The sequence below is a fragment of the Triturus cristatus genome, chromosome 2_1 (assembly GCF_964204655.1).
Source record: "Triturus cristatus chromosome 2_1, aTriCri1.1, whole genome shotgun sequence".
Lineage (NCBI taxonomy): Eukaryota > Metazoa > Chordata > Amphibia > Caudata > Salamandridae > Triturus > Triturus cristatus.
The window spans coordinates 1,103,849,519-1,103,863,867 of NC_140581.1; the positions used below are offsets into that span (position 1 = coordinate 1,103,849,519).

A 14,349-nucleotide genomic window follows, 5' to 3' on the forward strand; every position below is an offset into this window, starting at 1 on the left:
TCCTCGAACCTCCGCTACAAACACGCAGCAGCAGCGGCGAACAGAGTAAACTGACCCCAATTGCTGGCAGGAAGATTTTATTTCTGCTCCTCTGCTTAGTGACGCGTTTCGAGCACAGCCGTGCCCTTGATCACACCAATATATATATAAAAAAAAAATTGGGGGGGGTTCTGGGATGTATATTAAAAAAAATTTGGGGGGGTTCTGGGATGTTGAGCCACTGTCAAACGTGTAGGAGTCTGGGGTGGTTTTTTTTCAAATTCCAATTTCGAGCTGCAGTGCAGGCATAGATTTTGAGCAAGAGGAAGGCTCTCAGCAGGTAGTGACAGTGCTGACTGCAATCGGGTATTTCCAAAATATGAGCCCAATGGAGTGGTAAGATACTGCACCTGGCTGTCATCAGCCTTCCTGCAGTAGCACAGAGGGAAGAACAGGAGGGTAGACCCTGCCTAGAAACACCCCTTCCTTTAACAACAGAATCTGCAGGTTTGGCCCAGTTCCACTATCGTCAATCAAATGGCAATGGTTAGGAAGGACTAAGCAGCAATCTCCTCCTAACGTCTCTATTCCAATGCGGTTAGAAAGGCCTAACTGCATTTACTCCATCCGAATCTGATCGGGAACGTGTCTCTCCGACCGAATTCCGAGGACAGAGTACGATGCGATTTAGGTGTTAGGAATATCTCATTCCGAACCCGACGGCATTTGGAATGACCAAGCCGTACGGAGCAGAATCGTACGTCTCTACGAGCCGCGTTAACAACCAACCAACCACAATGCTGGATTCACAGCCTTTCTGAATCGTGCTGTTCGAGTCTGCAGTCGGCATCAGACTTTAGGGGCCCGTAGCTCTCTCCCCTGCACCTAGAGCCTTCCAATTCGGGCCCATGGGTCCCCCTTCACCATGCACAGTGTGTGTTTTTGTTTTTTGTTTTCCCTCAGCCACCCCTTTCTTCAGTGGTAGCCTATGCATTTGGTCGGAACATAGGCTCCCATTGAAGTCAATGGGAGTCCAACCAAATCCTATCTGGAATCACCCAGATATATCCTGCTCGGTCGGTCAGACTCTCCCGATCCGAGTCAGTCGGAAACTATTTCCCAAACCGATTTGGTCTGAATGAATTCCTAACCGCTTCGTAATCTGGTCCTAAAACGTCGTCCTATAATTTCCAAGGGTTGCCCTGTTCCAGCCTCCCACACTTCGGTACCCGAGCTCCTTTATTCAACTCCATGAATGCAAGCAACAGATGTGCACTGTCAGGGGGAATCCGTACACCAACCTCCCTCTTGTGCCATATCAAACCAGAGGCGATCCCAAATGGATCCCTCCAGTCCCACCACATACTCACCACAGAACCGAGTCTTACTACTAACCATACCTCACATACACCCTCGATCAACATGCACGGGGGAGGGGGAAACAGTGCAGGAGGTCTCCTATAATATGAACTTAACACAAGTAGGCCTGGGAGGCACTCCTCTCCACTTGAGCCAGGTAGACTTTCTGTTCAATACAAAATCGTTAAAAAAAAAAAAATATGATTTCGCCACCGCTTTGTCACAACCCAGGACATGAACATTAGTGTTGTAAGGATGGAGGGCACTCTTGGTGTGCTTCCCCAGGTCACAGTATGGGTTCTGGACCCCTGCACCCACTCTAGGTTAGTGTTAGCTGGGCGCAACAGAAATAGAAGATGCCAGTTCACATGCAGCTGGGTCACTGAGAACAGGGGTACACGCCAGTTTACCATGACTTGTCCCAAAATAGCATACATTCTTTGAGTAGTTAGTCAGTTGTGCCCTTTGACCAATAAAGATTTACTGTGATCGAGTCCCATAAGGGTCCTTGGCAAACTTTGAACAATAAAGATGGATAGTGATTGGATCCCATTTATAGGACGTTTGCACGTTACTGCACATTTTCTGTTGCTAGGTGGATGGCACAAGTGGAGTTGTATTGAGATGTTTACCTCTAGAAACCTTCATGTTGGGGGTCATTGATGTATGCAAAAAGAAGGCATACAAAATTACTTTGGCTGAATTGGTTATTTCAGAATTAATGCCTGGGATAACATGCATGGAATATTTGGTTCACTGTTGGCTCTTTGACAGGCACGGGTATCTTGGTCGGCTCAGTTAATCTCACATGGAGTACCTTCAAATTCGTCACCTTGTTAGTGTCATATGAACTTTGTTGTGGCCAAAGTTGTCATGTGATGGCTCCTCCTCTCCTCTGCAGCACTACCTTATAATTGTAGCATTGGATTGCACGAGTGGTATGCGTATAAAATTGAGACCCCACCACCACCACACACACACCAACGCAAACCCTTGAGCATAGTTATATCTCCTGTGGGCCACGTCAACCTATCATGCTGTCTAAAGCCACTTCCTTGCCTGTGTAGAACAGAGCCAAATTGTGGTGGTTTTTTAATAAACTAACCTTTTTAAGTTTTAGATCCTGAGTCTCAACAGCACATTCTTTTTTCTATTTTGGTAGCAAAGGCCCCCCCTCAATTGGCTTTCGGAATTCCGAGGCATCTCCCAGGTTAGCTTAGTGATGGGCACGTGTTTGTCCAAGATTGCTGGCTAGTCATTCAAGCCTTCCACGTAATCAGTTAGACCACACAGGTCTGCCTGCTGCCCCTCACCAGCGGTTGCCAGAACACTCGCTTTTCAGCGTCTGTGCTTCTAATTTAAAAAAAAACAAACATTTTAATCTAAAAGCAGCGTAGTGTGAGCTAAACCTTTGATTGGCCAGCCAGTGATCATCCTCTTGCTAATTTGGGCCTCATCACTATGATGTGGTTAAAAAATGAATACATTCGAACTGTGTGGCGAGGCTAAACAATTGCCGCATGTTGCAAACAAAAAAAAAAGTAGATGGGAGTTACACCCAGTGAAATTACTGTGGATGTGGCATAATCGCACAAGTAGCACACTGCACCATTACACAGCCAGCACTGTCTGGGATTTATAATAGAGCCAGAAGCTATATGTAAATGTGTGTATATATAAAATTCACATTCTCTGGTTGATTGTCTTAAGGTGTTTTTGCGACAACTCCTGCGGTGTGGAGAGTGATCTTGAATTCATTACAGCAGAAGTGCTTTCCAGTAAGAACTCTTGTACATACTACATGAACCTTCATTAAAAGAAAGTTAAAGGGCCTAACAAAGCTGTGGACAGCAGGTGTGGGCATTGGTTTCAGGAGTATTTTTTTATTTTTAATTGGAAATCCTGACCAACTTCCATAGGCTCTCTTGGTGTGTATCAGTTGGTCTATTTGATGTCTGCCATTCCTCCGCCTCTTCACGCATTTCAGCCCTGTCGCGCACTACTTCTAATTGTCAAACATCTATAGAAGGTCCATATCTTCAGCTGAGCGTCATGAATAAGATAGCACTGCTGTTTATTTTGAGCTTTTGTGTGATATTACTGAAATGTCACTGATGTAGGCATGTTTGTCATGTTTTTTAATTCTATAATAATCGCAGACCGGTTCATGCAAATAGGAGATCCCATCTTTTCACAGCATGCTTACATTTGCTTAAAAAAAAAAAATCCAGAATTCTTAAGGAAATATTTAAGTGAAAATCTAGTGAAGTGGCAACTCCCTAATTGTTTGCCTTTCTTGTTTTCTCTTGGGATCTTTACAGTAACATAAACCATACCCCAACTTGATAGACTGAATACAGAGAACCAATAGTAGCCTGGAATGAACCTATCCAGTTGACACTGACCAGCATTATTATGAAGTGGTCATTCAGGCTTTATTTTGGAGGCGGTGAAGGCTCAGATTTTTGCAGACACCCATAGCACTCAAACTATCCTTATGTCCATGTTAGCCTGTAAGGTAGAAAATGCCGTAATAGATGTCGGTCATGTTTTGCATATACATTGATCTCCAAATCCTACTAACCGTAAGATGCCGCTGACTTTATTGAGGGCCCCCTGCTCTCTATAATGCCCTGTATCCGCTTTACTGCACCATCAGCTGCAGAGGAGCTACTTGGGTACCTTGTTTAATGCGCTTTGAATAGAGAATTGTTGTTGTACGAGAATTGCAATGAAAGTGTAGTGGCAAGGATGCTCCCCTCTGACCGAACCCAATATATTCACTTTCCATCTTGCTTGCATTTCAGGTGGGTACGAGAGGTTCCATTCTGAGTTTCCAGAGTTCTGTGCAAAAACGAAAACCCCCAGCGGCATTCCTTCTCCAGACATCCCCGAGCCTGTGGAGATTGGCTGCAGTTCCTGTGGCACACCTCTTCATGATCAGGTAGAGCTGTCCAGGCTGTGGCTATATCCCAAAGTATATTGTGATAGATGTGTACTTTTAAACTTTAAAGTGAGTAAAGTACTATATAAGGTAATTGAAGATAATGAATATTATGCTTACCCTGTGATCGGAGACCATTTGAGCTTTTTTTCAACCCTCTTAGAGTAAGCCTTGACTATTTGACATCACTAACCTCCTGAGAGTCCAAGTTTACTATGCATGTGCCTGGCAGTTCCGAGAGCATGCAGGAGTATATTTTCCTGACGTTCAAAGGACATTAGGGAGCACTGGTTGCAGGGATTACTCAATTGCTCCTGGGTTTCTTGGGCCTCGGAGAACTGGTCTGACACAAGCCGACTCAATTCCACAATTCTTACAGCTGATTACTTTCCACTAAGTGCACGCCATACTTTCATTGTAATTATGTAATCTATAGATGTTGTGCTCGAATGTAGTCCTGCCTTGTGTTCACTTCTTCATGCACAAAAACAACGAGAGAGGAAGGGAACACAACACGACTACTCCCCTCGAGGGATTAATCTCAAAAACAACAAAGTCTGTGTAATTTAAACAGGGCCTCTTTGGGTCAAAGGAGCACGGGTCTACTGACTCAAAACAATCAAGTATGTTGTTGAGAGGAAGGTAAACCTACATAAATTGTATAGGTTTTGTGTAAAGCCCTCACTCGCCAACCTGGTTGGTGACATGCTTCATCATCGGGCTCCACTGGGTATGGCCGAATGCCAGCCCAGTGTGCTACAACGCCAGGTTACTGCAGAGCGGGGTTCGTGTGAGGTGACAGTGAATTTAAAAAACTTCCATTTAAGTCAAAAAGACAATTTTATTAGTTTTGCTAATTGGAAATATTAAAAAGGGAAGAGTGAGGGTCAAAAATTAGAAGACCAGATTCACTCTGTGGCGGTCAACACGTTTCTGCCTTAATGTATGTTAACAGGCTTTCATCAGGACCAGAGTGCAGAGTCCCGGTGGTGTGAGCGCGCTAAGGCTCACCCTACCGTGGACTACCTGTGTGAAAAATATATGTACAGTGAAAAGTCCGCCAAAAATAATAGTGGTGGAGAGGAACGAGTTTATTTCGGAGGCATATCCATGTGGAGCCTCATGGATCCCGGAAGGGGGGTGGGACCAATATGGCACACCGCCCTCGCTGCTCGGCACCCGTTAGGAACCTGAAGAGCCTCTCGTACCCGGGTCCCCCGCAATCGTTATGTGGCCCTTGATGCTCTGTAGTCTCTATCAATTTAAAATACATTAAAAAAATGACTTGCACTGGAGCAAGTATTTACCCCTCAGGCACCGCACCTAATCCTTCCCATGTTGGACACCACCATCTGTGTCTTCTAACCACTTGCCTTATCTACTTGCTTTCCACTGACTAAAACGCCAGTAGATCTGTGGCTAATGTGCCAATGCATGCAGCATAAGAATATAAAAACCAGACAAGACCTGTAAGCCAGACTGTATTGGAGTGTGTACATCCAGATTCTGAGGGGCACTGGGTCACCCCATTATACTAGATGCAGACTGTAGTGGAGGCTCCTTTTGACAGTTTCGTTTTTGTCTGCATTTCAAATGGAGTGCGACTGTTGTAAAGCAGTCCCTTCAAAAAGTTCACTTTAAGCTCTTGAATGGCTGTGGATGCATACGCCCTAACAGCCAATAGCTTTTGGTCAAAGATGAATGCTCTGCGGGGCTGAGCCAAGACATGAGTAACAAAGTATCAAGCCAATGGCAGAAAAAGGCGGTCTGAAAGTCTGTGGTTGAACGGGTCGGTCCAAACGCCCACTCTGATACATTGTAAGCAATAGGTCTATTGGACAGAAGTGTTGGCTCATTGCTGCCTTCTCAGAACGGGCAGATGCAGTGGGATAGCAACCGCTTCTGCCTGTACAGGATCAACAGACTGTGAAAGACTATTGCTACCATGGCTGAACTGGAAGCCTACATCCGTCTTGGCAAAAATGTTCAAGGCAGGACGACACTGCAGGAGACCACGGCTAGAACAAATTGTACTGGCGTAATTTAAACTTCTACATGGCCTCACTTTGATGCAGAACGACACATGAAGCTCACAGAAAGTAAGGCACTCGGTTGAGTGGGTACCGTCCTACAGTCACCAGGCTGTGCAGTAAATATTGAGGCACATTGTGTATAGTGTTTCTAAAAGACCATAAGCAGAGTTGGGATGTGAAGTTATAAAACGTTTAAGCAATCGAAACTTTCTGATAATCCAAATAATAGAGAACCCATTTATTGGAAAGTCCACTTAATAGCAATAAAATTTAGTTTAGAAACTCATTAATATACTAAACTCTTTATCGGAAGACTAAGTGTGGACCCCTTAGCAAGTCCCAGTTGGGGAATATAGTTTTAAAGTGGAAAAGTTGAGGTAAGAAGAGAAAGGTACAAGGGAGGATCATGGTGAGGAAAAGGAAGGAGGGTATTGAATGGCGTCGCCACAAACTGGGTAGATCGGGTTCTGCTGAATGGCAATTGCTATTCATCTTGAACAGGGTTCTCCAAAGTCTATCCCGGAGGACAAAATTCATGCCAGATTTTTAAGACCACTACATTTATCTAAATGGGGATATGCTAAAATTCTGGCATGGATCAAGCCCCCCAGGACTAACTTTGCAATCGAAACGTTCAAGAACAAGGTTCCCCACAGTTTAGGGGAAATTGCATTGATGGTGCTTTTCTCTTTTGTTTTCATGCTGATCATGTCTACTTTCTTTTGGTTTTAGGGCGGCCCGGTTGAAATCCTTCCCTTTTTGTACCTTGGCAGTGCCCATCATGCTGCTCGAAGGGATATGCTAGACGCTTTGAGGATTACGGCTTTGTTGAATGTCTCTTCGGACTGTCCAAATCACTTTGAAGGGCACTTTCAGTACAAAAGCATTCCAGTGGAGGACAACCACAAGACTGACATCAGCTCTTGGTTCATGGAAGCCATAGAGTATATTGGTAAGTTCTGTTCATAAAAAGTTGTAGCTACCTGCATTTATGGTTGGTTGGAGAGAAGGGTGGGAGATGGTGGTGTATCGGGAGACTGTGATGGAGGTGTGTGCTGATACATAAAGACCATTAGTGCATCTGATTGGCTCTAAGCCGGTTGATGTCCACCAGGCGGATTCATAGCCAGAAGATCAGATCCATTAGAGGCACAACCCACACATAGGTAAGCCTTGTTCCCATAACCTCTTGTGTGATGATCGTAGCTCTAATACAGACCGAACATGCGTGGGTGCTTAGCTTGCAGCATATGCCAGCACTGGAATACCTGCTGTGGACCAAAATAGTGTTAGAATCCATTACTTTCCTGGCTGAGTTTATACCGCAAAGCGTTTCTGCATTTGTGGTTAAAGTTCTTGACTGAAGGGATACCCAAAACATGTCGTTCCTCCTTACTCCTCAACTGATGAAAGATTTTATCACCTTTTTTATGTTTTCATTTTTTAATATCTGCCAGTTCTCATAAGCACAGGAATTATTTATTTTTGAGAAATTGTTTCATAATTGTGTACTCTATTTGCAATAACTTCCTTTTTTGTTATTGACTTTTGACATTTTTAGGAAGTGGTAGGATAAAATGACCACCAGATTGTAGTGTTTTCAAACTGGTAACCGCTCTAGTATGGGCCGACAAAAAAAAAAAATACACGTAGTACTGTCCTGGCAGGCAGTCAGCACTGTACAGTGAATAACGAACGCAGACCACCGGATGAGATAAAACACTAATACGGGTGGCACAGCAGGAGCCACTGTAGACTGCAAAGCATGGAGGGACTCTTCTATTTGCTTACAAACTAAGGGGCGCTGGAGCTTGATGGTTTTTTTTTTTTTAGCTGTCCAATGGTATGCCTGTCTTTCTGTGATCCCAATAACCATGTGAGACGCAGAACGTTACATATTTTTAAAATATTATCATTAAGACCATAAAGTCAATTGTAAGGTAATCGATGACCTTTCTCTGCTGAATAGACATTTAAAATGTTAAGATGCTTTCCTTTACATTTTACAAACAATAAAAATTACTTTGTCGGCTCACCCTTGACCAGAAACTAACCATGACCAAACACATTAAGACCTCCGCGAAGAGTGCCTTCCTCAATCTGAAGCTTCTCAACAAAATTAAACCCTTAATCCCGCCCATGGACCTCAAACAAGCCACCCAATCACTGGTGTTATCTAGACTGGACTATGGGAACTCAGTTCTCTCTGGTACAGCTCTCTCCCACTTAGCACCACTTAAAACAGCTCTCAATGCTGCTGCCAGAATGGTCACCGGAGTAAAAAAAAATATGACCACTTATCTCCCGCACTCTGAGAACTAAAATGGCTCCCATTGAAAATGCGTGCCAGCTTTAGAACTGCCTGCCTTACACACAAAGCCTTGCACACAGGGAAACTGGAATACCTGGCCTCCAAGCTCAAGAAAGCCGTCCAGTCAAGAAACCTCAGGAGCTCCAACACCCTCTTCCTTATCCCTTTGAAAAAACGCAAGCAAAAAAACTGCGGCACATTCCTTCGCAGGAAACGCACCCAAAATCTGGAATTCCATCTCTGTTGATATCAGGACTATTCCCTCCTTCATAAAATTCAAAAGACTCCTAAAAGACCTATACCTAAACCGTGCCTTCCCAAACTGGAATCCGAAACACAAAAGCCTGCACTCTGCAGCCACCAGGCAAATGCTCCATCACTCCCTACCTCATCCCCGTCCCCTAACCCCCCTCCTCGTCCTTCAACTCTCGGAGGAAGACTTAGCCCAAGACTTTGTCCACGCATCGATACTACCTCGGAACCTCTCTACCTCAATGTGCCCCTCGGACGCACAGCACACTGGAACTTTTGAATACCTATGTTTACTTTTGTCTCTTTTTGTATGATTTTTCTCCTATATGCTATGAAGCGCGCTCCGATACCTGCGGGTCTGGCTAGCGCTATATAAAACCTCTTAAATAAATAAAATAACTTTCATTTAGGGATTTGATCAATTACCGGTGGGGCAAGGGGTGTTATTAAAGGGGCACAGATTGCTGTATCAAAATACTTAAAAGCAGAACGAAGTTTTCAGTTAAGGTTCCCCTAGGACCACCTTTCAAAGGCATTGGAGTATATATTTGATGCCCTCCATCCGATTGAACTCCATTGATTAAGAGGACCATAACTATAATACGCATTATATTTAATGAGTCATTGGGGGAATGTTGGAATCCAGATCCACTCTGATGCCTATGAAAGAGGGTTCATAAAGTGTGCTCCGGAAGTCAATATCCATTAGAAAGCTATTTGGTTACACCGGTGAAGACACCCCTCCCACCATATATATATTTTTTTTTTAACGTTTGTTCCATTTAGCATGCAAATTTAACATATTCAAGTTGCCTGTTAATGTTGATATGTCCATACATATTTGGTCTTTTTTTTTCTTCTAGATTCTGTGAAGGGCTGCCAGGGTCGAGTGCTTGTTCACTGCCAGGCTGGCATCTCCCGTTCGGCCACCATATGCTTAGCCTATCTGATGATGAAGAAACGCGTCAAGCTGGAGGAGGCCTTTGAGTTTGTCAAACAGCGTCGTAGTATCATCTCCCCAAACTTCAGCTTCATGGGCCAGCTGCTACAATTTGAGTCTCAGGTCCTAGCTACTTCCTGTGCTGTGGAGGCCGCCAGCCCCTCCGCAACCATGCTGGAACGTGGCAAGCAGCCCTCCTCGCCAACCTCACCTTTTGTCTTCAGCTTCCCGGTGTCTGTGGGCACTCCTTCCAGCCTCAACTATCTACACAGTCCAATCACCACGTCTCCCAGCTGTTAACAAGCAACCGTTTTCAAGATGGTGTGCACACCACAATGACATGCTTGGCACTTGGGCAGGAAGTAGTAAAGACTATGTTGCCAGATGAAAGAATGGTGTAGCCACCGCTGGGTGGCCAAAACCGAAGGAAAAGGCAGATCCACTCCTGAAACAAGCAATAATGACTGACTGGATTTTTGTCTTTGCAGCTGTAAAAACTTTTTTTTATTCTTGCTTCTCCTGTTGAGCACCCCATCGGGACCATCACCTGTCTGGACTGATGTAGATGTCCATTCCATGTATCCGTCTTAGGAATTTCTTTCCCGACATTTGTCGTAGATCATACTTGAACAGTTGGGAAAAGAGTGTTTTTCATGAGTGCTCGAGTATTGACTCTGCTTGCCATACTAAATATACATGCTCAACCGAAGTACACACGCAACAGGGTAGGGTGGAGCATAGGTTAATGTTTTTTTTGTAATAGGCCTCAAAAGTGGATTGTCTCAAAAGTGCCAGCAATAACGGGTGGGTGAGAAAGAGAACGCGCATCTTTCTAGGTGCCTGCCCCTGCATTCCCAAGCATGCTTGGCTGCGTTAACAGCTGCACGTCACCCAGTTCTCGTAGCGCTAGAGACATGTAACTGGTGGTTCTCCTGGGGTGCATGACTTTCCGAAGGTCGGAGACATTGCGATCAAGTGTTTATATGTAATAATTTTGTTGGAGACAAATCTGCTTTCAATGCAGGATTCGTGTCACAAGCCCACTTCTTATGCTTTGACAACAATTTTGTTTTTGGACAGGTATTAGGCACTTGCGTATTTCGAACACAGCACTTTGAGGATTCCATCATTGCACTTGGGACCAACTATTCTGCTCTTAAACAGCAGTAATTGCTGGATAAAAAGAACACTTCAAATGTTCACCATTTTTATGCATTTTTGTGTTCAGCAGATGCATCGCTTTAGTCATGGTACATCTTTCATCTCTGGGTCCAGGTTCTTAGCATTTGCAATAATCCTGCAAAAACACCATTTAACGCCTAAAGAATTTGTGGGTTTTACGATCGACATGAAGTTAATTTATTCTTTAGTGAATTACTTGAAATATTTTAGGTGTGTTTGAAATGTAAAAACAAATCAGTCTAGTTAAGCTATCCCAGTTCCTCTCCCAGATTCTTCGGAAGTAGGTTCTTGTTTTGCGGTGGCTGGCTCACCCTGTGCTCAGAAGGATGTTCCTATTGGCCTGATTTGTAATGCTTGATAACTATGAACCTTGTGAGTGGAGGTGGTGGTGGTATGGGAGGCTGGAGCAAGAGATCAGGAATGTTGGTGGTTTAGTGAGTAGAAGGGAAACAAATGGGTCTTTTCAGTTATCTATGTATGTGGAAAAAAGTTTCAGTATTTAATTCATAATCCTTCTATTGTACACATCGGCTTGCTGAGTACTGTTGCGTATAATCTGCAACGGAACATTGGCCTTGTAGCGTGAACTCTAGTCAGCAACTTTCACTCACAATAGCTCTTGGTGGAAGCTGCCTTAATGGAGGTGCGGGTTTGTGTGGCATGAAATGATGTACAAGTCTCCTCTTTAGAAAGACGTCGGGTCAGGGTAGATGTTCAGGAATGATCTCCAAACTCATGGTAGTGTTGGGTTGACAGGATATTCATTACTGGTTAGGCCAGTGAATTTGGGCCATAACTCAACCCAAAGCAGTTATGGCTCTAAATGTTGGACCTGCTCTGAACCGAGGAACAAGGCAAGTGGTTCACCCGCTGCTGGATACAACCTCCACAGCTGTGTGCACTCAAGGTACCCATCAACTGGCCCATAGCAGTTGAGCAATCTTAGGTTTCCTTGGCCCTTGTCATCTCTTCCAGCCATTCAAATCCACAGCCAATAGTTCTCCATGCAAGTCTTGGGTGCAGATCTCGTCGGGTGGTCTGAAGCACTCCTCCCTTACCTCTTGATTGGTTGGCACATTTGTGTATTGTGTGTAAATGGAGGATTGATTGTAGGGTTGGAGCATGTGAGTTAACTGGGTGCATACCTAAATGATTTTGAGAAGGCATTTTATTTTAAGGTAGTTTTTTTTTTTTTTTTAATTTATGTAAATTAGAAATGTTGATTTCTCAATAGAACTTGTGCCTTAGTTCTGTTTTAATACCTTCCATCTTTCAGCGCAAGTCTGTATGGTAGTCTGGCACAGTTCTGAGCAGTCTTTGGTAAGATGCAGAGCACTGAATTACAAGAGCCTCAGTCATAAGCTCTAAGCTCGTCGTAGATTGCTAAGATTTGTAAGGATTGCCAAATACCTTGAATGCGTTTTTATAGAGGGATAATGCTGATGGTGCCAGCCGTTCTGCTTTTCTTGAAGGTTTCTTTGATCTTCCTGCTGCCCGCCACGGCCGTATCTTCTAATGAAGGAATCTTTGTATTTATGTAGCCTTTGCACTCCACGGGTGTTTTGAGATGTCCTGTGTGGGTTGGCCATTTACTGTGCTTGGTCAGTGGACCGGAGTTATGCGGGAGCACGTTTTGTTTGGACTTCAGGACTCTGACACCCGTTTGAAACCTCTACCTACAAAGGAGCATCATGCGGTATGGCAGGGGAGACCATCGGAAGGCGGTGGGTCCGGTTTCATCTCTATGGTATTTATTAATCTCGTTTTGTACAGGGTGTCAATAGATTTAATTCCAAAGAAAAGCGCCACTTAAGGTGAAAGACAAGGAGGAGAATGACGATTGGGGCGGAAAGTGGCTCGTGCACATTTTGTGTTCTGATGTTGGTATACATTCACATCTAGTTTGTGAATTAAAACACGCCCCATGCATTTAGTGCCGAGCGCCTGGGCCCCTTGTCCGTCTTAAGCGAAACATGGTCCGTTCTAACAGCTGCAGATCTCTGCTACCTTTGTAAAGAAAATCTACGGGGATTGTGCTTGCCGTGTATGCGAAAACTGCTGACTAACATACGGGTGCTTTCCAAATTCCTGCTCACAACCACACCAGCCACACAAACTGCAGTCTTAAATATACATCAGCCCTACACTAGATCTTTCCATGCTATAATCATGTAAAGTTGCACTCGCGATAACATCTTAGTCCTGTTTCACTCTCTGAACCATGCCACTCTGAAGAGTCTCTCAGAACCAACAGAAGGTAGTGTGTGGTTGCATACTGCGGTCCATATGATTTTGATGGATGGCATGAGTGGAATATGTAACATCTACAATAGCACAAATATTTAATACGGAGCAGCAAATGCACCCACCTCCTAGCTCCCAGTCACCCCAGAGTGAAATGTTGGCACTTAAAGACGCCTTGAGGTACCACATGAGGTGGCAGGGTCTTGGGGATGTGGCATACGCTCTACTGTTGTGAATGGGCATATTTATTTTAATCCGAATCTTTTGTGTGTCCTTTGTTCATGCCGAATGTCACTTAAGTTTGTTTTTAGTGGAGCACTTTATTTATTACTGAGAATAGTGGTTGTATATGTGTCTAAAGGTCATCCGTCTGTGTTTTTTAAATGTTTGCATCAGTGTCTGTCTTGGTAATTCATCTCAAGATCGGATAGCTGGGGGTTCAGCTTGTGGCTCTTATCTTCTCTCCCCCCTTGAAAAGGAGCCTGAATTGAAAAATGAAACTTGAATGTGCATTTCCCATCTGAATGTAGCTAGGAGTGTTCGTCGGACTCTCAGGTTGCCATATTTGAGAATGGAGGAGTCCAACCTCTTGAGGTGAAAAGAGCAGGGTTGTTGCTAAAATCCAGAGAGCAATACAATACTTCTGGTTATTAAGCTCTGTAAATAGCGCCATATTTCAAAGTGAAATTGCGCGTTTCTGAATCCTGTACATACTGATCATTTTAGACTGAAATGTTGTTTTTATTTATTGCCTGGAAATCATTTGAAGGAAAATAAATGCGTTTTTAAAACTTGTCTGCTGAGCATTTTTGCTATGTTGGGAGAATGAAAAAATGGTTGGCTTTGTAATGGTTATTGGCAGCTTTTCTCTCCAATCTCTGCAGGAAGTAGGTTTTTAAAAAAAATTACGTTAAAGGTCTGAATTTAAACGAAATAAACTTGACAACCTTCTGGAGAGAATACCTTCGAAATAAAGCAATTCCATAACAATACTAAACAGTACCTAAATAAAGGCCTTTACACCAACCTTCTACATCAGTCAGTAGACGTTTTTAAAATCTGTCTTTTATGCCATCTCAAAGAATCCTTTTGGCAGTCAGGCGAG

General features: G+C 43.9%; 1 protein-coding gene across 1 annotated transcript in view; it reads left to right on the forward strand.

Annotated features, from left to right (window-relative positions):
- The window catches only part of DUSP4 (dual specificity phosphatase 4), a 39,315-nt gene extending 25,276 nt beyond the window's left edge, over nucleotides 1-14,039 (forward strand). The window contains exons 2-4 of the mRNA XM_085636497.1: nucleotides 4,146-4,282; nucleotides 7,048-7,267; nucleotides 9,742-14,039. Of these exons, the coding sequence (XP_085492623.1) occupies nucleotides 4,146-4,282; nucleotides 7,048-7,267; nucleotides 9,742-10,118 (734 nt within the window). The 3' untranslated portion in view covers nucleotides 10,119-14,039. The remainder of the gene's footprint in view (nucleotides 1-4,145; nucleotides 4,283-7,047; nucleotides 7,268-9,741) is intronic.
- The last annotated feature ends 310 nt before the right edge of the window (nucleotides 14,040-14,349 follow it).